This window comes from Periplaneta americana, chromosome 8 (genome assembly GCF_040183065.1).
Source record: "Periplaneta americana isolate PAMFEO1 chromosome 8, P.americana_PAMFEO1_priV1, whole genome shotgun sequence".
Taxonomy (NCBI): domain Eukaryota; kingdom Metazoa; phylum Arthropoda; class Insecta; order Blattodea; family Blattidae; genus Periplaneta; species Periplaneta americana.
In genome coordinates, this window is record NC_091124.1 from 158,188,279 (window position 1) to 158,215,270 (window position 26,992).

Below are 26,992 nucleotides of genomic sequence, written 5' to 3' on the forward strand. Positions count from 1 at the left end.
TAAGTCCAAGTTAATCTTCACTGTTGATTCACCACTCATCACAGCAACAACCTTTTGTAGTTCTTCATATCCAGGGTTTTTTGAAAGTACAGTGTCCACCTTAGCTCTTACTGCATCTGCAACTTTACCTCTACCACGATTCAGTTGTTCCACAGTACTATTTATAATTTCAAAACTTTCAGATAGTGAAAGGTGCCTATTTTGGAGACTTTTGAGCGTTTTTATGATGCATGAAAATGTATGCTGAATGTGAGCTAAGTCATTCTTCACACTTATGTCACAGGTAACTGTTTTCGCAGTATCAATTGAGACTGCATCTTCAGAGTCCAATGCAAGGAGAACATTGTTAATAGAGTCTATATGTTCGGCATAATATTCAACTGCTTCTAGCCATGTACCCCATCTAGTTAAAATTGGCTTTGGTGGCAATGGAATTTCAGGGTACATTTCTTTCAACACGTTAACTCTACTGGGAGCTTTGAGAAATACTTTTTTCACTGATGAAATCAACAAATCTACTTTAGGGAAATTGTCTCTGACCACTTCTGCCACACGATGAAATGCATGCGCCACACAAGTAAAATGAGTCAATTTAGGATATACAACAGATAATGCTTGTCCAGCTTTGACCATATAAGGGGCAGCATCGCTAATAAAGAATAACACATTATCGTACATAATACCCTTTGGCCACAGGATACCCATAGCTTCGTTGAACAGTTTAACTATAGTTTTGTTATTGCACTTTTCTAGAACATCACAATGTAAAAGAATTCGTTCAGAATATTGTTCACTTAACAAACCGATAACTACATTACCAACAAGTCTACCTTCTTTGTCGGGAGTCTCATCAATGGAAACCCAAATTGAACTATCTTTAATTTCATCTCTTATCTTCTGTATTGTCTCATCGTAGATGGATGGAGCATACGTCTTCCTAAGTGTTGACTCATCCGGGATTGTATGTTGAGTATATTTTTCAAGGAATTCCCTGAAGACCTTATTCTTTAGTTTGTAGAGAGGAATATCAGCAGAGATGAGAGAACGGCACAGGTCGATGTTAAACTCAGATCTTACATTCGATGTTGTTGGTTGTGTTAAAAACAATTGTCTCTGCTTGGAATTTAGTTGTTTGTTGGCCTGATGTTTACTAGTTGTAATGTGTTGTTGCACCAGGAACTTTTGTGTAGATGATACTGCACACTGACACAAATTACAAAATAATATTTTATTGTCAGTTGATAAACCATCTTCTTTAAATTCTGAAATGTAACTTGTTAGTTTTGATTTTAAATTGACTGAATGACGTACTTTTGGCATATTTACCGTCTTTATAGTATGATTTACAAAACTGAACCTATGTGTACTCTGACTGGCATTTAACTGTTGAGCTGCACAACTGAAGTCTGTTAAAAATTTTAAATTAAATTAATACAGTTTTGTAACTTACTTTCCCATTGTTGATAGGACTGCTAATTTTCAAATAACTCTGATGTTAAAGGGATTACTGAACATGTGTTTAAATCTCTATTGTTGAAATGTATTTTTAAAAGTTAATGGAATTTTGTTTTGTTTTATTGTTAAACCTAATATAATATGGACTGTTTTATATGAAATATGGAAAATATATGGAAATTAACGAAAATATGTACTAAACTCTAAAATATGGAAAAATATGGAAAATAAAAGTAGGATTTTTCAACCCTACACATTGTGAAACATAAAGATAATGCAAAATATAAATTATATTAGCTTTATAAGTAAATATGTATTTACATATAAATCCTTTCCCTGGTTATTACATTACAAACTCATTTTCACAAAATAATGACTTAGGCCCTTTCATAAATAACCTATTCAAATATGGGAAATGCCTGTTATTATTCGGTTGAGAAGCTTTTGTCATCTAGTCTGCTGTCAAAAAATCTGAAAGTTAGAATTTATAAAACAGTTATATTACCGGTTGTTCTGTATGGTTGTGAAACTTGGACTCTCACTTTGAGAGAGGAACAGAGATTAAGGATGTTTGGGAATAAGGTTCTTAGGAAAATATTTGGGGCTAAGAGGGATGAAGTTGCAGGAGAAAGTTACGCAACGCAGAACTGCACGTATTGTTTTCTTCACCTGATATAATTAGGAACATTAAATCCAGACGTTTGAGATGGGCAGGACATGTAGGCTAGAGGAAAAAGATCTTTGGGGAGGCCGAGACGTAGATGGGAGGATAATCTTAAAATGGATTTGAGGGAGGTGGGGTATGATAATAGAGACTGGATTAATCTTGCAGAGGATAGGGACCGATGGCGGTCTTACGTGAGGGCGGTAATGAACCTGCGGGCTCCTTTAAAGCCATTTGTAAGTATTATTATTTACTATTATTATTATTATTATTATTATTATTATTATTATTATCATTTATCAATTTTAAATTACAATCCTGTGGGCAAGAGATGCTTGGGCAGACCGTTCAAGCGTTGGCAAGAGACCGTAACGGGCCACTAGGCCTACATGCAAGGATGATGATGATGATGATGATGATGATTATTATTATTATTATTACTATTGTGTACATTTTATTCAATTGTCGGTTTCTGATTTAATTATATTGTGAATTCTACTTGCTTGTAATTTAATACCAATATGTATTCCAATGTGTTTATTATTGTTTTATGGTGTACATTTTACTGAATTATCTTTTTTTTTTGTAGTAGGTTATTTTACGACGCTTTATCAAGATGTTAGATTATTTAGCGTTTGAATGAGATGAAGGTGATAATGTCGGTGAAATGAGTCCGGGATCCAGCACCGAAAGTTACCCAGCATTTGCTCATATTGAGTTGAGGAAAAACCCCGGAAAAAACCTCAACCAGGTATCTTGCCCTAACCGGAATCGAACCCGGGCCACCTGGTTTCGCGGCCAGACGTGCTAACCGTTACTCCACAGGTGTTGACTACTGAATTATCGGCTTCTAATTTCATGTATTTGATTCCTACAACATTAATATATCTTCAACAGAGTTTATTTTTTTTATTAGGTACATTTTTATTTAACTGCCTCTTTTTATATCATTATATAAATCGTATCTGTATGTAATTACTTAAATCCGATTCAGTTATATGTTCAACTATGTAAACAAGTTTTAATCGTGGTTGACTGTAAGAGAAGACCCTACGGCCTTAATTCTGCCAGGTTAAATAAAGCTATAATAATAATAATAATAATAATAATAATAATAATAATAATAATAATAATAATAATACTTGTTATTATTATTATTATTATTATTATTATTATTATTATTATTATTATTATTATTATTATTATTATTATTACATTATTATTATTCCTGCAAATTTAAATGATTTCAGAAAACGTAATATTGACATGATGAAAGTGTACCAAATTAGGACCGCCATAAAATAGTTAGGGGAAATTGAAAAATGGGAAAACATGACTTATATTTCACATACAGTGTTACTAAATGAAAAAAAAAAAAATAGCTTGTAAAAATTGGATTACGTTTATATTAAAGTGTTTATATAATTTTAAATGTTGACAGAGATGACACTATCTGTTATGTGGCCTTATCACACGCAGTGGCTATATCACCGATCGGTATTGAGGGGGAGAATAAGGTTTAACTTGAATTGAATTTCCGTGTTGGTAGATTCGTCTAATATTAATCAAGCCGAAACAAACTTTGATTCTGATCTTCTGTTCTCTTCCCTCTCTCGTAGCTCACATGCCATGTCTCGCCTCTCGATCTGTAAAAATGTGTTATTCACAACAGCACATTTAAATGGGCCCGCATGTTGCACATGACACACGGAATCCATTTTTTACCTATCACATACGGTATTTGAAAAATTTGCCGATATGGAACAAGCATTCTACATCATCTTGTTGCACAGTGTTCTGCCCAGAAGACATTTTGACAGACAGGTTCCTACTAGAAGCAATTGACGTTCAACCTCCATTACTGGAATCAGTGTCTGAAGTTTCACATTATAAAATGTTTCTCCTTGCGTTGCTTCCAGCGAGGGAAATATGCCCCACATCTACGTTCAAATTTACTTCCACGTTCTAATAATCTAATTTACTTGCACGTCCACGTTCATAGCTTACACCAGGTCTGGGCACTAATACCTCAATCGAGTCACTGCAGACCACCCTTTAACTCCCCACTTCAACTTCCCGTCTGAGACAGTTATGTTTGGGTCCGATATGAACAGACAAGAAGGTAAACACTACTCTGTGACGGATGATATAATACAAGATTATAGCTTTAACGAACTTCCAGCCTAAAATCCACCACTGATGCACAGTGCCTTATTGTGCGTTTGTTTCTGGAACGGTATAAGCGAAAAGAACATGGGGGGGGGGGTTCTCCCTTTCCTTGCAGTTCCCCTCTATGCCCAGGGCTGTCGTGCACACTAGAGTCCTGCAGGGCCGAATATGCGAGCGCAAAGTAGACATAAGCAGTCCAATCTAGCTTAATAGGCTACAGCAGTTCTCTCCGAGTTGAGTGTTCGAATCCAGTTTTCAGTGCTAGTTGACTGTTTTCCTTTATTTTCATTATAAAATGTACTTTTTATAAAGTTTAATTTTTGTCTTCAACACAGAAATTTTAAATATCGCCACCCAAAGAGAGACTGTTACAGAGATTGTAAGAGTAATAGATCCTCTATAGCAGATTAAATAGATACAGTATTTATAAGGTAATTATGTCATCGGTCATGACAACTACGATAAAATATAAAAATCATATTTTAGAAGTTAATGTCGGTCAAGCAATAACAAGTTTGTTTGTTTGATTTATATTACTTAACCTGTTTCGTGGTAGAATATGGCTCTCCAATGACTGTAGGTCCGATGTTTTTTGCTGTGGCCATGTTTTTTCGTAATGTGATAGTGTACGGATTTCCCGTTAGTTAGCGTTCGTTTATGGTAGATTTGATTAAATATTCCTCGAAGTTAGGTCGTTTAGTCTTTTGGTTAAAGGTCATGGAGAAGGAAGGACCAGTGCATGGTTTGTGCAACGGTTGTCAATTGGACGATTTTGGGATTTTAAAAGGTGCTATTATTTAATATTGATATTATCCGATAAATGTCTTTGTGCGAATTGTGGAACTGTGGAATGAGCGAGTTTTCGTAAGGTCGAGGATCAGTGACAGAACAGGTTTGATTTTTCAAGGCTTTTGGTATGTCTTACACATACACGTTTTTGGTAGACAGGTAGAAAGCGAATTTTCGTAAGGTCTAGGATCGGTGATAGGTTAGGACTGGTTTGTTCAGGCTTTTGATATGTCTTGCATATACGTTTTTTGGCGCGAACATTAGAAAAAGGGAAGTACCATTATGCTACATTTATGAAGAGTTAGTAATCTTTTTCATATAAATTATCCATTTTTAAGCGATTTTTGAAATCTGGAAATTGTAACATTTAATTTGATTTTATAAATTTAAACTGCGTTTTTCTCCACTTTCCAGTAATTTTAGTTTTAAAAAACAATGAAATATTGCTATGTTATATGAAATTATTTTATATTTCTCAGTAATAGGATAAACTTCCGATTGGAAATAAACTCATTATATGAGTATGAAGGGTAAAGGGGAATACAATGTCAACTCTCATTTTTATATATTTGTAGAAAATTAAATCAATACAATGAAAAACATGCACTGAACATAATGCTACAATTATTAATTTAGAACAGCGGTGGCGAAAATGTAATCATGCGCCGAGCCACTTTGTAACCTGCAACGTGCATAGCATCTATGGAGGGAGGCGAACACCCGAAGGGGAAGTGAAGCAACTGTCTGACTTATTAACGGATTTTCATTTTCCTTACGTCAAACACTAAAATATAATTTTTATACAGTATAAGGCTACAAACTAATGTTTAGTACGTGTAACGAAGAAAGAAATGAACAAGAAAACATAGGACACATCACAACCTAAAATTGACTGTCTTCAGAATTTTCTGCGACAGAGTTTCAAAATCAGGAATTATGTCACTTACTGCCAGTCATAGTTGATCACGAAGGTATTTGTCTGTCAGGCGTGATCTAAATTTGATTTTTACTATTTTCATTGTTGAAAATAATTTTTCACAAACGTAAGTTGTAGCGAACATGGCTTCAACAGAGCAAGCGAAAGAACAAAGCTTCGGATATTTATTTTTTGGCAGATTTGAAAGTTCAACATTTGTCAAGTCCTTACATCTATCTTTCATTGACATCACATAGTAAATCAGTGAGTTCAAATTGAAGAGCTAACCGCATTATTAGTACATCTGCTGAAAAAGGGTCGACGTACAGAGATGATGATGATGATGATGATAACAACAACAACAATAACACTTAACCTTTTAATGTTTCATGAGTAACATGTAGTATAATGCCGTTTTATGTTATACAACCGTTTTCCTCGTAATACTTGTGAACAAATCATACATTTAATATTCTCATCATATTGACAGCAAAAAAATGCGTCCTCCCATCCTACTTGGAACTTTCGTACATGGTTTCGAGAGAGACATATGCCACTCGCAGGTCAGAGACAAATACAAATGAAACGGAGTTTGACTCCAATGAGTGAGAGGGTGGGGGTTGGCGGAGGTTAGAAGCAAGCTATCACTGCGAGCCACAATGTCTTGCGAGTCACGTTCTCGACACGGCTGAAGAATAATGCTTAATACTGTAGTTGGGAGAAAAATGTTGAATTGTTTCCTTGAATTCCCATACTATGGCATAGCCTACTATCAAATGCAGTGTTTAATATTTCTCCCTTAATATCTCTATTTCTGCTCACTGTGGTTACCATTACATTCCCCCTTATCCTTGATAAACATTATATTTTACTATAGTTTTCCACTGATCTCTGTCGTACCTATCATGTGTTGTCCTATTTCGTCTTTTCCAGTTGTTATAAAGCAACCAACATAACATAATAGGCAATCCTGTCATGTCTCTAGCATTACTGTTCTAGAGTGGAATCATAAGTAGTATCGAAACGATATGAAATTAAGTTTAAATACACGGCTAAAAGAAAAAAAAAAGGGGGAAAAAATCCTCTTTGCAACTCAATTCACCCGTAAAACTCATATCAGATAATATTACTCGTATTTACATTACTATTTTGATTTTTAACTAATTATGTTGTATACTTTATGCCGATACTCTTCTATAAAATTGTCGCTGCACTATAGTACAAACGAGTTTTAAAGCACCAACAATTTCTGTCACTATAATAATTATAAAGAACAGAGCAGTCATATGAGTGATTATGACCTTTTATCACAGTGATAAAATCAAAGTTAGTGAAGTCTTAAACATCACTGTGCACAACCTTTCAAGCCGTCCTCGGTAGTCTAGAGATCGAAGTCCTCGGAGTCAGTCCTGACTGCAGCTGATGCATTTGAAGACCACACGGAAGTCCATTTTGTCATATTTTTCAGGAGAGCATTTTTTAACTTTAAAACGTAATAACTTCCATAATTCATTACCTGAGATATTTAAAGTTTTAGACAATATTGAATTGCTATTTTTATGTGATCCTTGGATAAAATTAAATAATCGTTATCAAATTTTAGCCTTGAATTTGTAAATTGTCTGACTGTGTGTCCATTGGTCTCTCTATTTAACTTAATTTTAATATTTATTGATTCTTAATTCTTAATATAGAATACAGAATCTAAAACAGACTACAGAATATAATTACAACAATAGAAATAGAATAAAATAATACATAAGAAGAGACATTACGACGAAATGAAGAGAGACGAATAGAAGCATTTGAAATGTGGATATGGAATAGAATGGAGCGTATGAAATGGACAGACAGAATAAGAAATGAAGTTATTTTGGAAAAAGTGGGTGAAGAAAAAATGATGCTGAAACTGATCAGAAAGAGAAAAAGGATATGTTCGGGTCACTGGCTGAGAGGAAACTGCCTACTGAAGGAGAAACTGGAAGGAATGGTGAACGGGAGAAGACTTCGGGGCAGAAAAAGATATCATCTGATATAGGCGACATTAAAATATGTGGAACATATACGGAGACTAAGAGGAAAGCAGAAAATAGGAAAGATTGATGATGGATAGCAATCTTGAAACAATGGGCAGGAAGGAAGCTTAATCAGGAAGAGGAATATAAAACATAAAAGTAATTAATTTAATCAAAACAAAAGACAGATTTTTTTTTTTTGTTCGTTGATAACTCTATAGCATCTATTAGATGCTTTATGGTTGTGCTAACAGATGGAGTTACTTGCCAACAATGTGACGCTGAAACGTGTGTTCAGGTTACTGCCCAGCGACAGTCCTGATGTATTTTTTATATTTGTGATGATTGGTTAATTAATATTAACCCGGCACACTCACAATCACACTCACATTCATACAAATTTCCAGACTCTAGACACCCAGGGAATTCTTCTTGTACAAGAAAAATTCACTGAGAGCCAAGCCCGGGAATCGAACCCGGGACCTCATGAAAAAAAACAGATGTGTAAAACATTTTTAATAATAATTGAATAGCAGTCTTCAATAGGTTACCCTCATAACAGGGCGATGAAAACAGAAACTCTCCCTCAGCAAGCACTGACTCCTCTACCTGTCACTTGGCAGGAACTGTTATGACCGAAGTTCATACTCCATTGTAAGTGTTCCGATGGTGCTATTATTGTTAAAAAAAGGCTTGATTCCAACTTACTTTCTTTAAATATATCTAAATCAACCTTAGTTCCTTTTTCGTTAATAACTGTCAGTGTTCAAAGTTTAAAAAATTAGTGATGAATATAGACTATTAATACACAGTGAAAATTGTTTAGATCCCAAAAGTTGTAAATGTCCACATTGAAAGAAGCAACATATGTGAAATATATGGGTATCATTATTGATCAAAATTTAAAATGGCCTCATCACTTTAATTATCTTTGTAAGAGGTTTCGTGAAACAGTTTATAAATTCGTTAATCTTCGATGCTACTTACCCATTATACAGTGCGTTCGTAGCTCGGCCGGACCGTTCCACGGCGGCCTTGGACTGGGTGAAGATTGGCGCGTCTGCCGCCAGAGTAGCGCTGTAGCTACCGCTGACGCGCCAGTCAGTCGAGTTGGAACTGTGCGCGTGTTGTGAGTAAAATTGTGTTGTCTCGTGGTGATAAAGTGTCTATTAATAATGGTTGAGTACACTTTAGAACAACGTATTTTTCTCTATGATGCGTACATGAAATACTCTTCTGCAAGAAAGTGTCGAAGAGAATTTGAACATCGGTTTGCAGGTGTTCGAATTCCTAGCAGGTCAACTATTCATGACCTTGTCAATAAAGTCAGGATCTTTTTTGAACAAGAAACGTGTTCAACAATGCCTTGTACTGACAGAAGAGAAGCTTGATGAAGTAGGGGCTCGGTTAGAGCACTCACCCCGCAAATCACTGCGACGTTTAGCACAAGAGGTTAACATTTCCAAGACGTCAGCTTTTGTGGCAAAGAAACGTCTGAAACTTAAGCCGTACATGTTAACTGTAGTTTATGCTTTACAACCACAATATCCTATAAGTAGGGTTAATTATTGCAATTGGTTTGTGCAGTCCGTTCATAATGGCGACGTGGACCCACTTTTAACGTTTTTCACTGATGAAACGTGGTTTCATCTTCACGATCACGTTTCTACTCAGAACAATAGATACTGGGCTACCGAAAATCTCCATATTATTCATGAGTAGAATTATCGGTCCCATATTTTTCGACACAACAGTTGATTCACACGTTTATGTAACTTCAATTTTAAATAATTTTTTTCCGCAACTAACAAGAAATGAACGATTGAGTGGCTGGTTTCAGCAGGATTCAGCTACAGCGCACACCGCTGCGAATTATATGCATGAATTGAGAAGTGTATTGGTGACAGAATAATTAGTCGAAGATTGTGGCCACCTCGTTCCCCTGACCTATCTCCATGCGATTTTTATTTATGGGGAACGTTAAAGAATAAAGTGTACGCATCAAATCCGCACATGTTATAAGAATCGAAGGACAACATTACGAGAGAAATACAGGCAATCAGTCAACATGAACTTTTGCGAGTGAACCAGAATTGTTTTCGGAGATATAGGAAATGTGTTCGAGTTGAAGGTCATCACTTTCAACATCTGTTGTGATGCAGGTAAGCCTAATGTTAGTAGAGTAGTTAGTGTTCCGTACCCATGACTTGCCGGTCGTTTACGTGTAACTTTGGCGGCAGGCGCGCCAATCTTCACCCAGTCCAAGGCTGCCGCGGAACGGTACGGCCGAGGTACGAACGCACTGTAGTTCTAAGAAATGTTTATTTGGCAATTTTTCAGTCTATTATTCAATATGGCTTTATTGTTTGGGGTGGAAGTACAAAAATTCATCTTAGTCCGTTAAATTTACTACAAAACCGAATAACTAATTTTTTTTGAAGAAACGTTTTGATTATCCAATTAATTAATTTATTCTGAATTTAATGTATTTAATATTGAACAAATTTATAAATATACTCTGTTAAAATTTTATCATAAAAATCGTAATAAATTTATATTAGAGGCACATAATCCTGACACAAGACGAAATAATAATTCAACATTATTAGAACCTAAATGGCCTAAACATCTACTGGTCTAAAGCATAGCATTAATTTTGGCCTTCGGTTGTATAATTCTTTAGCTAAATTACACCCAGAACTTCTAACGTGTAACCCACTAACATATCAAGAAAATTAGAAAGTGTTAATATCTTCAATTTGATTAAATAAATTTATAACCTACGTGTATGAATTAATCAGCTTATATTATATTTATATTCTATAATTTCGGATTATATATTTTTCATAAATTGTCCTACTGTACTCACGTAGAATATTATTCTTCTCTATGTTAAAATTATATTATATAATTTCATTGTAGTTGTAATTTTAATTTTAGTTCCTATTATATTTTATTTTCTTTATTCCTCTTATAGCCTATATCTGAACTGCGACCGAATACGAGCCCTGCTCATTCGGTCCTCAAATTTTGTTAATATTATTGTATCCTCTCTTTATAATGATTGTATTGTTTTATTTTTATGTCTATTGTTGTAGTTATATTCAGTAGTCTGATGTATTATTCTGTATTATATCTTCTGCTTTGTATTATTATATAAATTTGTATTTGGTCATGTCATAACATCTTCCGATGCATTTGAAATTTGAAATTTAAAAATTTGAAGTAAAAAATTTCAGTGTGGTCTTCATTAACAAGCACGACGTAAAGCGGAAATTCCGTGTTCAAGATTTTCGGCACACAGAAGAAATTTGTTACGTATGATAAGGGCTTCATAAAAAATTACTGGCCGCTATTTCTTACTGAAGCAAGTATCCTGCTCTGCGGATATATGTCTTTACGGGCCAGTATGTCAAGTGAGATTACGTATACGTTCGCTAAACAAAATCTCGCAATATTGCAGAGATGTTTGTCGGAGAAAACAGATAGTTAAATTATGACGGCCAGCAAAATATACCAGTAGATTGCAGAAAACCGAGGCTTGATAGCCAGTGAATCCTCAAAACGAAAAGTGACTCACGCCCGTCCCAGCTCGCACTGTATTTGAAGCAGAGACTTTCCCTTAGTCTCGGGCACGGCCGTGGCCACGAACACAGTACCCACGACGCAAACTGCGGCGAAGAGGGCGAAGGTTGCCCAAGGACCCAGCCCCACCAGCAGTCCAGGGAACGCCTTTGTTACCGCAAACACTATCGTCCAGTTGAGACACACAGCGAGGGCGCTGGCACGACCCTTGGCGTCAGCAGGCACCAGTTCGGCCATGATGAGCCAGGGCAGAGGTCCCAGCCCCACCGAAAACAGGGCAATGTACGCTGCGACCGCCAATGGCGGCAACCAGCTTCCCGCGTCGGCGTCCGTGTAGAAACAGACAGACAGAGCGATAAGGCAAGTCGACATGCCGAAGCCAGAGGCGAGTAGCAACGCCCTGCGTCCCGCCCTATCTGCAAGGGCAGAGGCCGCGCCCGTCGCCGCCACCTGCACGGCACCCACTACCACTGCCGCCACAGCGCTGTGGGGACCGTAGAAGATCTTCCCGGCGTAAAAGACGACCGCGTTGATACCACTAAGTTGCTGGAAAGCCATCAGCGCGAACACGATGCCCAAGGCGCACGCAGTGGACGCTCGGGGCGCTGGCTGCTGCGTCTTCTGGGCCTCCTCGCTTTCGCCCTGGAGCCACTGCTCCGCCTCTTCCTGCGTTTGAGGCACCTCATCCCTCTTCCCGTGGCGCCACCGCTGTGTCTCAGGTATCGGGCCTCGATTGCCTTGCAGCCACCGAAGTGCCGCTTCCGCCTCTGTGAAACGATCCTGAGCCTCGAGGTATGCGGGCGACTCGGGCATCCAGAAGAAAGCGACGCAGAAAACGAGAGGCACGGCGGCGCAGGCGAGGGCCAGGCTCTTCATACATGGCGCCAGCGCTCCCACCACGTACACCCACAGGATGCCCATCGTGATCATCAGCTGCAAGTAAGCACCCAGCGCTCCGCGGATGCTGTCTTCGGCGATCTCGCTGTTGTAGAGAGGCACCGCCACCGTGACGGCGCCCACCGCCACTCCTAGCAGCAGGCGCGCTGCATACAGCAGTGGCACCTTTGGACAAGATGATATCCAACATTGATCTATGAGTTTGTGAAAAATATGCAGATGAAAAAGTGTCAAATCTGGTCCTGTATTTGTTTGCTTTTTTTTTTTAAGCAATTATTGTACCCTACGGCTAATTTAATCCTTGATTGTTCTAATATTTTTACGCGTTTTTATTTTCTGTCCATCTCGGAAATGTGATGTCACATAAGAAGATTATCCATAATCTAATGAATGCTTTATTTACATTGTTGTACATTTACTCTTTAAATATGCTTATTTACTCGTATTTCAAATCTGTAGTGCTCGGGAAAAGTGGCACAAGTCAAAAATGTTAATTTTACAGAAGAAGGAAAAAACTGTCTTAAAACTGGTTTACATCGATTTGATTTTCTTCTGTATGAATTATTGTAATGGGAGAAATACTTACGTCTCTTTTCCCAAGCGAGAAGATGTTCCGTAAGTTGTCAATAAATTAATAAAAAATGTTTGTGGAAACTGACTTATGCCTCTTTTCCCAAGCATTGCAGAAATTATAGTGAGGTAAAACTTTTAGATCTCTGTACTCTTTACACATTCGTAGCACTTTTCTTTGCAGCGATTTTGCGTAAAATGAAACTTTACCGCTTTCTGCATGGACGACCTGTACAGTGTTCTTATATACGTACTGTAACTCCCCTGTCTCTGCCTCAACTGTGGTTTCTTGGAGTCCAAGTCCGCCCACTTTCTGACGATAATGAAATTTCAATGGAAGCAGCAACAAGCCATCAGATATTAGTAGAAATGTTTCGACCTAATCTACAAATATTCCTTTCAAAGATCTTACATTTTCCTTGCAAAGTTTTGGTTTAAAATATACTAATATCTTAAACACTCAATTTTTGTTCATTCTCAAAATATATTGTATTATAATATTTTATTACTTTTCAACTTTGAAAGTAATGGGGCCTAGCTCTCATTTGTGTTCATATAAATTTTTTTTCATTCCTCTTATCTTCTTATGAATATTGCATTTTAACTGCTTATCTGTTTATACAGAGTGTAACGAAAATAGTGGCCAACACTTCAGATGTGAATTTCTCATATGTAGAGAAGAAAAAAAGGTTTTTATGAACATAGGTCCGGAAATGCCTCATTGCCACGTTATAGGGGTCGCAAGGAGAATCATTGTGCACTACAGAAGTTAGGTATTAGTTGATTAATGTTTCAGTCTGTGTACATTTGTTTACAGGAACTGTTCAAAATGTCCATCTCCTGCCTGAATACTGGCCGCAGTTCGTCCGGACCTGCTTCCAAATTCCTTGCGTAGCACGTATTGTCCGACTATGTTGCTCAATTCACACACATTTCAGTCTGGATGTATGTAGACATCATAATGCAACATTCCCTCGCTGATGAATAGGGCGAGGTGGAACAACTGCTTGGCCTCCACGCACACCAGATCTCAACCCCTGGACTTCTACTTGTGGGGCACTTGAAGTCGCTTGTGTATTCGACTCCTGTAAACGATGTGGAAACTATCTGTCTACGAATTAAGCAACACTGTCGGACAATACGTGCTACACAAGGAATTTGGAAGCAGGTCCGGATGTCAGTGCGACTATGTGCACTGACTGAAACATTAATCAACCAATACCTAAGTTTTGTAGTGCACAATGATCCTCCTTGCAACTTCTATAGCGCAGCAACCAGGCATTTCCGGACCCATGTCATATAACCATTCATATGAGGAATCCATACCTAAAGTTTCGCCCACTATTTTCGTTACACTCTGTATATTTTGTTTGAGAGAACAATCTTTACTTTACTTTTGGACGAGTTAGTATAGAATATAGCCCTACATCTGTTGATGAAGATTTTTTTAATGTTATTGGGTTTCAATGTCATTTTTTTTTAATTTCTCCAAATTTTTGTAATTTTTATGAATACCCTTTCCATTACAAATAACAAAATTGAATTTAACGGTTCATAAATAGAAGGAAACTCCTACCGGGAGTCTTTGAATCTTCTTTAGACTCTGTACCGTAAAATAGGGATAATTTGAGAGCTCAGAAACTGTTAGGCGTACCTGAAATTCCGGAGACAACGCAAGCGCAGATGTGATGACAAGACCCCAGCCTAGTAGGAAAGGGAGTCCCAGAGACAGCAGGAATGCCTTACGACCCCACGCATCGGCGAGCCAGCCAGCGGGCAGAGCCCCCAGTAGTGCTCCCACAGCGAGGAGAGAGCCCACCCAGGACGCCTGTGCTTCCGTCAGAAAGGGCAACAGAGGTAGCGCCGGCGACGTCCACCCCAGAGCACAGCCTGCGGACATGGCGGCCAGCGTGGCTGCAACAATTCAATTTCACGTGAGAACGATTTCTTCTTTTTCTTCAGTAGATACGATTGTATTGTCTTCTGTGATGTCGTCACAAATATATGTAGCACAAATCCCTTACTACAGTCTATGATGCTGGAGAAAAAGGAACTGTCGTTTTAAATTTCCGTGCCAAGACCCTGAATTTATAACTTGTGTTGAGTAAGCCCGTTATCCAGACAACACAGGAGTTTTCTCAGCTACTCCGGTTCCTCTGTGACACTCAGACAGTTAACCATAATCAACGTTCATTATGAATGTAAAGTGGACCTCCTGTGGCAGACTGGATCATCTCTGACGAACCAAGTGGTCATCGCTTCTCGGCACTAGCGATAAGTATGGGTCCTTTCACATGTAGGCCGCTTGGGTGGCCCACCCAGGTGTGCTACCCAGGAGGGATGATGTGGTCCACACCTGTGGAGTAACGGCTAGCGTGTCTGGCCGTGAAACCAGGTGGCCCAGGTTCGATTCCCGGTCGGGGCAAGTTACCTGTTCGAGGTTTTTTCCGGGATTTTCCCTCAACCCAATACAAGCAAATGCTGGCTAACTTTCGGTGCTGGACCCCAGACTCATTTTACCGGCATTATCGCCTTTATCTCATTCAGACGCTAAATAACCTGAGATGTTGTTTAATTCAAACTTACATTACAGTTTGCTTTACAGATGTATGTTCTTTGTTACAAAGGAGATCCAGCCTTAAAACGTAAGTGACTTACCGATAATGGCCGCTAGATGTTGGGGCCACTTCCGACCCTGTTGGGTTCCACTTGTGTATTCGCTGTCTGAACGTTGAAGACTGACGAGTTCCGCGTCACACATCATCACTGACGTCATTGCCTTACCATCTTCTTTCACTAACATTATGACCTGAGGACATGAAAGCAACGAATACAGTAATTGTCATATCTAACGCTAATAAATAATTTGACTTCGGTCCTTAGTTAGAGTCACATAGTCAATTACAAGACTTCGTCATGTGACAATTATTTGTGTCTCGCATTACATTTTTAATGCCCTCTTGAATGTGCGGTTCGCAAATTTTAGTTAACTATTTGACTATGTTAATAAATATGAAATTTTAATGCAAAAATCCTGTGTTATTGAAGGACGATTTTACAGCGTACACTTAAAAATGCTATAATAGGCGCTCAAACTTTATTTATTTCTAAGAAACAAAAGTTATGGCATCAAAGAATTACAACGCTTTCACTCATAATTTCCTCTGCTGTACATAGCAATAATCTTCTCCAAATTGTCCATACTCAAGCTATGTCTTTTGTCAGTCAGTCTCATTTTATGTTCTATATCTTTATAAAACTGAAAATATATAGGCAAACAGAAAATTTGTCCAATATGACGAGATTTAAAATCACTGAGAAATAAACTCAATGGCAAATATTATTGGAAAGCTACTTCTTGAGACTTGAAAATTGTTTAAGTTAATAATGAATGTAAAAGTAATCATCTTCATAAATGAAAACAAAATGCATGACATTTTATGATCATGTTGGTAAGTGTTCGATAAGCAGGTAATAAATTATTAATATTTTGTGTAATAGTCGTCTATATGCAAATCAAGTACAATATAGTTATTAAATACTGTAGTACATTTAAAACATTCACGTTTAAGGTAATATTTGCCATCTTCAGATCTACAACAATAATACATAAATGTGAATAACGTAATTCATAGTTGGTTAGGAATCAATAAACAACAGATAAATTATACAAGAATAAAATATAGTTAAAATTTAAATGTTAATTAAATCAAAATTAACTTATGACGTGACTATCAGCTTCAAACATTGTGGAAGTTGTTGTACAATTTCTTTCTGTGGAAGATTTTTTGTCACGTTGCGGGAGTCAGCTGTGGCCGAATATAACTGTAAAATGAGTGAAGTATTGTGACACGCTAATTCGTATTTACATTTTGTTTCTTTAAAACGTTATGTATATAGTGTAAGATTTACATAATGATGTGAATTGGAGCAGTTAATGTGTGCGTTGTGCAGGCTCGACTGTAACTAACTTCTCGCAGAGCGGTTCACATTATGCGTATACATGCTAATGTACGTCGTATGATTTAGGTACTGAGATGGAAGTTGTACGTATAGGTTCAGGTGGGGGTTGTCTTGCGATAATTGATTTGAATAAGTTGTATAATGGGTTCGATGGATTACTAATTTATTCATTTATAATTGAGGTACCCTGGCTAAATGTTTTGCGATGAAATATTCCTCAGCAGTATCAATTATGTTATTATTGTTTATGAATAAATTGTAAAACAACTTCCACAATGTTTTCAAGATGATAGTCACTTATATGTTAATTTTAATATAGTGAACATTTAAATTTTAACTATATTTAATTCTTGTATAATTCATCTATTGTTTATTGATTCCTAACCAACTATCAATTACGTTGTTCACATTTATGTGTTATTGTTGTAGATTTGAAGATGGTAAATATTGTCGATAACATTAATCTTTCAAATGTACTATAGTATTTTTAATAATTATATTGTACTTGATAAACATATAGACGGCTATTACACAAAATATTAATCAATTATTACCTGCTTATCGGACAGTTATCAATATGAACTTAAAATTTTCATATGCTAGTCAAGCAAGATTGTATACACAGTTACAAACACAAAACTAAAGATCTAAAAAAACAACGCTAATATTTGGCTCAATAAACAATGTCTGTTAAGGGGAGGTTGTAAGCCCTATCCTCGCCGTGTTAAATTTAGCAACTTCAGGTACACTTATCTCAGAAACTATTCAATCTACATCTATGAAAATTTGCACACCTGTAGTTGTGATCTTCCTTAACCTACCGACTTTTTCTTAGTTTATTAGTTCAGCTAAAAATAAAAAAAAAGATTAATTTTGATCCAAATCAGCTTACAACCTCCCCTTAAACCGGGTCACTCCGAAACACGCGACCATAAAAAACAAACCTTATTCTTACGTAGCGAATATATCCAACCAGCAATGTCAGATGTTACGCATTCGAAATGAAATGAAATTCCTTCATAAAAAAAAAGAATTCTTGAATAGAAAGTTATATGAAACACATCTCCAGCTTGCAAAAGAATTAGGCCCATTTTGAATTACAGCAAAAAACAATTGTAATGAAAGAATTAACCAGGTCATAGTAGACAAATATACAACATTACGAAAAACTTGATACATTAGTAAATGGTAATACACAACAAAACAAAATCAAAAACAAATCTTCCATTAAAGATAATAGAATTGTCAATCTGACTAATTTTCAATTAAAAACAATGAAATCGATATCCTACAAAATGGATACAAGTTCAATTACCCCCTATCAATATTCACAATATACTCGTAGTAGATACTCTAGTAATAGAAACATAACATGTAATAACTCAAAGCAATCACGAAAATAAAGAATTCCTCAGCTATAGTACAGCAAAAATTATAGAAGAATATATTGTCGATCCTAAAACAAAAGAATATCTTAACAAGGCAAAAATCAAGAATAGAAATTTAGAGAACCTTAAATACAAATTAGCAGATAATAATATAATTCATACCAAAGCAGATAAAAATGATGCAATCTGAATATATTGAAGAAACCAATAATTTTCTTAATAGTAACCAAGTAACTGAACTGAAAACAGATCCCACTGAAACATATCAGAAACAGATAAAATTAGCAAACAAGAATTCTCCAGATTTATTTCCATCTAATAATGACAACAAAGTTATTACAAAAAATCCTAGTGTTCACATTTTGAAAATTTTATCGAAAACTCATAAAACTGAAATGTCTATGAGACCTATTGTAAATAGCAGAAATGCACCCAACCATAAAGTTAACAAAATAGAGGTGCCTAGAATCAAAACCCTCCAAGTGCATAAAACAAAATTTGTGGGAAAATGAAAAAAAAAACTGTTTACATATGAATAAACATTCTTGCGATATAAACAATGCTTTCATCAAGTATTTTATTATCATTAGATACATTCATACAAATTACAGGATTGCCTCTTCATTGAAACTAAGAAATTCTTAAGGTTAAATTAGCACCTAACTGATTTTGAAACTGAAATGTGTATTTGGAGGCTTTTGAAAGTAAGAGAATTAGTTCTAAGCATAAAAAGTGTCAAAAAGTAAAACATTTCAACTTAAATCTTACAAATTATGTGGGAAATGAAAACCAGACATGAATTATGATTATGCACATGCTTTAAACATAACAACAGTTTTTCTGACATTTTGCATATCTGATTCCCTAACTGTTTCTAATGTGTATCATTTTACCTTTTAGGTGTGTTTCCAAATTATATGTAATACGCTTTGTAAAATCTGGCAACCTTTTCATAAGGGAAGCTAAATTTATTTATTTATTTGAATATGTTACACTTTTTAAATTCATACAGATTTTACACAATATTGTCACATTCCTCTTTCTCCAAATGAATAGTTTCTTCTTCTTCTTCTTCTTCTTCTTCTTCTTCTTCCTCACTCTCAATGGTATTTCTTGAATTTATAATCTCAACATAAAACATCAATGCCTTGCCAATCAGGCCCAAAGTGTTTCTCCAAAAGTTTGGTCACATCTTTTACCTTAAGTGCGTTCAAAGGCACTCCAAGACTTAGAATATCAGGCTCAATCATTAAAATTCTTTTGTTTTTTCTTGTTACTACCTTTGGAATAACTGTGTCATTTCTATAGTTAACCTCACCTTGCACTGTTACCTATTCTTTCAATGCAGATCGTCTTAAAATAAATCTTTTACAGGGACTGAACTTGAAAAGCCAGTTTGCAGGAGATCTTAAAATTCTGTCTGCCTCTGTCTTCCAGTCTTGAAGAGGTACATATTCACTTCCAAGGTTAGAAACTGTTCCATGCTTGCCAATAATATCTTTATATTCTTGAGGATCTACAATCGCTTTCTTCTTCCTTATTTCTTTTTCGATTACTCCAAATATGCGATCGAGAGGGAGAAATGAATGCCCAACCACAGGAAGTATAATTTCCACTTTGTTAATAGTTACAGATGCGTCAGTGAGTAGCAATTTAGACCACATTCCAATCATTGTTGTATTTTTATTTTGTGCAGCGCATCCATCTGCAAAAAGTCTAACAACATTTTTGCCATTAAGGTCACAATTGTTAAGCTGATGATGTACGCAACTTGCTGTAGCATTGGAATTTTTGCCATTGCTATATTCATTCTCATTCCAAGTATAACAGTGTACATTGCCTGATTGCAATTTAGATCTTGAGTTACCTGTTACAGCAATGAAGTTGTAAAAACTCATCTGTCGACTGAAATACGTTGAATGATCTGGAAATTTTTGAAGCATTAGGTTCTTTTGACAGTCAAACGACATTGTAAGAACTTCTTGCTTGTCTTCTTTGAGAAAATCATAAAATGCAATAGCTTTCGTTTTAAGTAATAGTTTCTTTGTTTCCAAAGCTGAACGCTTCTCTTGAATTTGTTCTTGTTTCATAAGTTCTTCTACTTAAATACAAAAGGAACAAGCATCTGTTTTAGGGGTTCCAAATCCAATATTGTAATTTTTTAGCAGTATGCATCTAAAGAAATATTCTTTTACTTGTAACTCATCTGGCACAGGATTATTGAACATTTCCCACATCTTCTTAATATTAAGATCTGGGGAGAGATATTGTCGGCAAATGGATTTACCTCGAGCATAGTGGGATTCAAATGCCTTAAAAGATTGTATATACTCGTGTATAGCTTTTCTACAGTCACAAGTTTTTAAGCTTGTCCTATCATCACCTCTGGTTTCCTTGGCAACACCCACGTAATGTCTTTTCAATACACCACTGAGCCTGTCTTTCTTAATGCCTAAAATCCTCATGAAACTCTCACGGCATACACAAACCTTTACACCACTCCTCTTACGAACAAAATAATTAAAATAATAGATTTAATTAAGAATCTTCGGTGATCTAGAGTGATCTCTAACTCTACGTCGTTTCACTGGTTTAGCTAGAGAATGTGCAATAATAAAATTATCTTGTTGCTGTTTATCTGATGAAGAGTAGAAAACGGAATGGAACTTCTTTATGTCCAGCAAAGTCAAACTGTTGCATTTCTATTTACTTCCATCAGTATGATTACAAGCTTGTATAACAGGAGGGCCACAGGTGGAGTACCGGTACCTACAAAATTATGTAATTATTTAATAATTTGTAAAAATAGGCCTACAGTATGTTATAATTTAATACTGTACATAATATTTATATTCATCATATAATGTTTTCTATGTAATGAAAATGTAACCTCAACCACACATACCTTTCTTTCCTTTCCATTTCTCCCTATTTGGTGTTTTCACACGAGTTTTTCTTGGTGAACATTTTTGTAACTCACTGCTCACTGTATCCATCATTCCACTGAATATTATTAGAGTATAAATTAATCTTAATAAAGTTTAATAAGAGCTTAACACCACAAATAATAAATCAACATCGCACAGCTGACTACATTATAGAGGAATGCTGGGTACAGCAGTCCCACATCCTGATTGGCAGAAAGAGACTTGGCGGTTTTTGAATCTAACATTGGCCGAAATGCAGTTGGGTCTAGAGGATATTGAAACTAACCCTGATTTTTGTCCAGCATTTTCAGAGAAATCCAGCGGATTTTGCAGAAAAATAATGCCAGAATCGGATTGTCCATGCGAAGATACACAGAAAAGCAACTTTATCTCATTTTTTTCCTTCGATGGACTTGGCGGGTTTTGATTCTAGACGCCTACTTGCAGCGTTTTCTGAAAAGAAACTTAATTCTAAACAATGACATACCATAAATAATACAAAGCATTTCATAACGAAATCATCAAAATTAAAGACCACAGAAGAAACTAAATTATTATCTTTAGACATTACTAATCTATATACAAATATTCCAAGTGAAGAAACAATAGATAATATAATTAACAAAAAACTGAATGATTTACAACTTAATCTTACTTTAATAAAACAAGTTATTGGCTTGTTGGTGGGCTCTCTAAAACAGAATTATTTCAAATTTAATGACAAAATTTACTTGCAACAAAAAGACCTAGCCATGGAAGACCCACTTTCTGGTTTACTGGTAGGTATGTTTTTACAGAACCTTGACAAAAAAAAAACATATTAGTCACCTATCCAATAAATTCAATATTTCCATCCACTGTACGTCCGATATATAGACGATACCCTTATAATATACGAAAACAATATACACATAACTGAACACATTACGAACGAGTTTAATAAATTACATCCGAACATTAAATTCACACACGAATTAGGTATTAATCAAGGGCGTAGAAGTCCATGGATGTGGGAGATGTATTACATACCCTACAATTTACTTCAAGGTGACTCTGAATTATGAATTATAATATTGTAACATACACAATATATATTTATGGGCGTTGCAAAGGATGCAAACAAAAATGATGATATGTCATCAAAATCCGCTCCCTGCTGATGATCAATATAATGGTAATTATTAAATTTATCTGTTAAACGTGCAATTTTAAGATCCGTTCTCAATTATTTTCAAATCATTTATTCTATAAAGTTTTTAAGAATCTTAATAAAAATAGATAATCTAAATTAGTTGCAGAACGGTCATTGGTTACACAGAACTGTAAAGAGAAGAAGAAGAAGAAGAAGAAGAATATGAAGAGTTCGCGGGAAAAACGATGAATGTCACATTTCTGTTAAGGATTAGATAATGATCTAATTGAGTCTATAACTGCAAGATGTATTACTGTTTCTATAGGAAATAAAGGAAAGGATTACTGTATTCGTGGTGATAATTCTCCTTTTTATAATTTTTCATAAGAACAACATTAAATTTCGCAGTGATTCATTGAATTAGATAATGACATCAACCTTAAGAAAACTGTGACATTCATCGTTTTTCCCGCGAACTCTTCATATGTTTTAAACGTAACAGAATTTAGTATGTTTTATTATTATTATTATTATTATTATTATTATTATTATTATTATTATTATTATTACTACTGCTGCTATTATTAGCCATTGGCGTAGTTCAGTTGGATAAAGTGCTTTCCTGCCTACCAGAAGTTGCGCTCGGGCGTGGGTTCGATTCCCGCTTGGGCTGATTATCTGGTTGGGTTTTTTCTGAGGTTTTGCCCAATCGTAAGACGAATGTTAGACAATCCATAGCTAATCCTGGTCCTCATCTTGCCAAATACTTACCATCTCGCTATCACCAATCTCAACGACGCTAATAACCTAGTAGTTGATACAGCGTCGTTAAATAACCCAAGTAAAAATTTTATTATTATCATTATTATTATTATTATTATTATTATTATTATTATTATTATTATTATTATTATTGTCAGAATCAGCATATATAATTACATTTGTCATTTAAACGTAATAGGATTTGATCTGTTTCATTATTATTATTATTATTATTATTATTATTATTATTATTATTATTATTATTATTATTATTACTATACCCAGTTTGCTGTATCTTTTCCCTGTCTGAAGAGAAAGAGAAAGAGATATAGTACTCACCTTCTCTACGGCTACGGGGAAGGCAAAAGGAGAGTCACTCCATCCATCCGTAAAGTGGCGGAACTCACTGGAGTTAATTTGTCAGTAGAAAAAACATTTTTACACTAACACTAATCTATGTCCGATTTTCTAAATTTATAATAAAATTATCTACCGTCTTTCTTACAATAAAAACCGTCAATATTCTTAACGTGTTCACAAGCATTTTTCTAGTGTTTTGCTGCCACTTTTCCACCGCGGCTGTAAGTACCGTAGTGTTACTAAATTTGAATTGATATTGTGTTTTGCTACGTCATTTTTTTAAGTAGCGAAATTGCACATTTTTTAATATTTGACGAAGAGCCCATTTGCTACCATCAAATAATTCCGCTTTCTTCAGAGCCTTCCTCATATCATCGGGACTTGGCAAGAACAGTGATTTATATAAGTTATAAATTGTACAGCAAATAGCAGAGCCGGTAAACGAATCTATAACAGTTTTAGTTGGTGTCCTATTGAGCCTCTTTTTCCAGGGGTTGACACAGTATTTCAACTTTCTTCGGGTAACTTTAAAATATGAGAAACTGTTCTCCTTGACACGTCAGTCGCAAACGCCGTTCTTTAAAGCACATTTGCTACTGATATTGTTTTTCTTCCATTCTACAATGCATCAAATTCTTTTTTAAAGAACGTATGAGCTTTACATACAATTTCCCTAGCATCAGACTGTAATGGTTTGCCTTGCTTGCCTACACCAGCTAGTAATATCGAAATCAAAATCACAAAATATAATGTAATTAAATTTAAACAAATAAAAAAACAATAATAATAATAATACTAATAATAATAATAATAATAATAATAATAATAATAATAATAATAATAATAATAATATACCAATCATCTACACTTAGAAACATTTCGAAAAATCAACTCGGCAACACACACTGCCAAAGTTCCGTCGCTGGATACAACATTCAGAATACTGAAGGGAAGGGAAGAATGCACCATACACAATAAGAAGCGACCATTTAAAAGGGACCACTTTTGTTTTCTACTCTCCACTAAACCGGTTTGCCCAATCACTCAATCTCGGAATCTTCCGTTTTATAGGCCAGCGTGGTCCTCGAGTTCTGTCCTTGTGGTCCTTCAAAAAAGACAAAAGAAAAAATAAAATTCAAACGAATTTCGTATCACATTATAGCTGAAAATCTCAGACTTTGGAAATTACACATGGCAATCGCTTTTCAATTTTTCTCTCAGTACTAATATTTTTTTAAATTTCTTACCCTACCCGTCTACCCACTTTCTACTCTACTCTCAACAACAAAAGAGGGATTTAAAGCACTATGAACGTGGCGTTTCTCGCTATCTTTTCCCTGCATATCTGGTGCCCAGCCTGAAACCCAGCCAGGACCACACGAATTCATAACAAAGGACCAAAGTACCGAACCTTTTCATGTATTGATGACTTTCTTAATAGTTTTGCCGACACCCAGTCTGAGCATTGAAATGGGCACGTACTGTACGTCGTACATCAATAATAGAACGTGCCAAATTGCATCTTTACTTGTTGAAAATAGTGTATGTTTTTGCATTAATTTTTGTATTTGTTTTTCCAGATGACGATATAAAAAATGTTAGACTCCGACTGTTTTAAAATCCGACAATTTACTTTTTACACTTGCGTGTTTCGTCTCTAAGTGCCGTTTCAATTTCGCGGGTTTCATACACTCGTTTGAAGCTCATCATAACAAACAACGCACGGAGGTTTTGGTTCACTCTCATTGCCACACCAAATAAATCCAAGTTCCAAATAACTCTTGTCATATTTGCGAAAGTATTTTTTCTTTGAACAGCTTCTAGTAGGATTAGATATTTCTTTAATGGCACTATAATTAATATATTTCTTCACACACAGCTTCTGAACTATTAGCTCTGCCTAAATGAAGCGTATCATCATGTTCCTTTCTTTTCAAAGATCCGGATCAAAGCCAGTTTTCTATTATTTATAATGGCCACTATTTAACAGAAACATGGACAATACTAGCGTGTACATAAGAAGGATTGCAAACAACTGCTAACATGCAAGCGATGAATCAGCAATGCACAGAATTTGTTATAAGTTACTTGTGACTGGCTACAAAAAATATAATTACAAAAGTGTTATAATTAATTAATTCAATTTTAAAATATAAGTATTGGGTGTTCATTTCAAAGTGTGTCATGACGTCACTGTTGTTGGGTTACCGATTTGAAGCGAGTTCCAGCTTATATGTTAGAGAAGTTGCCTATTATTTAAGGCGTTCTTCAATCTGAACTTGAGAAAGTCGGTATAAATTGAACGTCGTAGCAACAGATGGCGGTCTGTACGGTCTGTGTGCTACCATAACCTCTTTCGAACTGTGTTTTGCGCCGGCAAGTCGTACGCAGGGTATTTGTTATCATCGGTTGCGTACGGTAACATTCCACAACACAAATCAAATGCTCCGTGTCCATGTTGACCGTCGAAGTTAATGTCAACAAATACGTAAGTAATCGTCTTAACCCTCTCCCCATATCCCGACAGTACGTATTTCCAAACAGTTCACATTCCTGCCACTACCGGCGTTACCGTACATATCGGTACGTACTCTTCAGAATGAACGCCGTACTTGCTAGGCAACTTCTCTACCTCATAGGTTATACACCTCTGCGGAAGTGTAGGAAGATTGAATTCTCTAGGCTCATCGGCTAGCCACATGACGGCATACAGCGAGTCATGACACACTTTAAACTGAACACCCAGTATAATGGTATTAAAATAATTGCTACGAAAATGATCAATTTGCTTTTGACGGAAACAAGAGTAGGTGGTCCGTGGAACACGTGTGACTTAAAAAAGTGGTCCCCACTTCAAAAAAGTTTGAGAAACGCTGACATAGGGTATAATTTACTACTACTATTGTTATTATTTTCGTTGTAACCATTATGACAATGATCATCATAGTCGTTTAACGTCGCAGACTGCCCCTACCTGAAGAATACGTGACCTTGCTCAGCCGTTGCACAGCATCACCTCCTCTGCCATGATCTTCATGCGACTTCTCACTCTGTGAACTGACGTACGCCGTACGCGCACTCCACGCTTGCTGTGTAACGCTGCGTTGTACTCGACGTCGGTCTATGCCAGCGTCCCTACTCCCGCCGGCGCCCATCCTTCCCCTCTCTACTACCCACACAACGCTTCCTCCTCATGATTAGACTTTTAAAATCTATGGGAAGAAAGCCCAAATCTTGTAGGGAGAACATGTTGTGATCTGTTTACAATAGGACTTGAACTTTTCTTCAGCAGTAGCTCTATAATTAAAATGAAATTTTGAAAAGCATTGCGTAAATAGTTGATTTATGTGTAAAATATGCTGTATACACACAATAATAATAATAATAATAATAATAATAA

The 26,992-nt window shown here is 36.0% G+C and overlaps 1 protein-coding gene across 2 annotated transcripts; it reads right to left on the reverse strand.

The window, feature by feature from the left end:
- Nucleotides 1–5,625: 5,625 nt before the first annotated feature.
- Nucleotides 5,626–26,684, reverse strand: LOC138705189 (facilitated trehalose transporter Tret1-like). 2 transcript variants are annotated; one of them, XM_069833925.1, is made up of 4 exons: nucleotides 26,567–26,684; nucleotides 15,719–15,869; nucleotides 14,715–14,974; nucleotides 5,626–12,655 (listed from the first exon to the last, which is right to left on the reverse strand). In XM_069833925.1, the coding sequence occupies exons 2-4, from the start codon at nucleotides 15,861–15,863 to the stop codon at nucleotides 11,585–11,587; spliced, it is 1,476 nt and encodes a 491-aa protein (XP_069690026.1). In that variant the 5' UTR covers nucleotides 15,864–15,869; nucleotides 26,567–26,684; the 3' UTR covers nucleotides 5,626–11,584. The 2 variants fall into 2 exon arrangements, with proteins under 2 accessions (XP_069690026.1, XP_069690027.1); XM_069833926.1 differs by lacking the exon at nucleotides 26,567–26,684 and adding an exon at nucleotides 18,574–18,700.
- Nucleotides 26,685–26,992: the final 308 nt, after the last annotated feature.

Coding starts and splice junctions, on each gene's coding strand:
- LOC138705189 (XM_069833925.1), bottom strand. CDS start 15,863: ATGTTAGTGAAAGAAGATGGTAAGGCAATGACGTCAGTGATGATGTGT. Junction 14,975..15,718: donor ACATCTAGCGGCCATTATCG/GTAAGTCACTTA, acceptor GAATTGTTGCAG/CCACGCTGGCCGCCATGTCC. Junction 12,656..14,714: donor CGTTGTCTCCGGAATTTCAG/GTACGCCTAACA, acceptor TCTTGTCCAAAG/GTGCCACTGCTGTATGCAGC.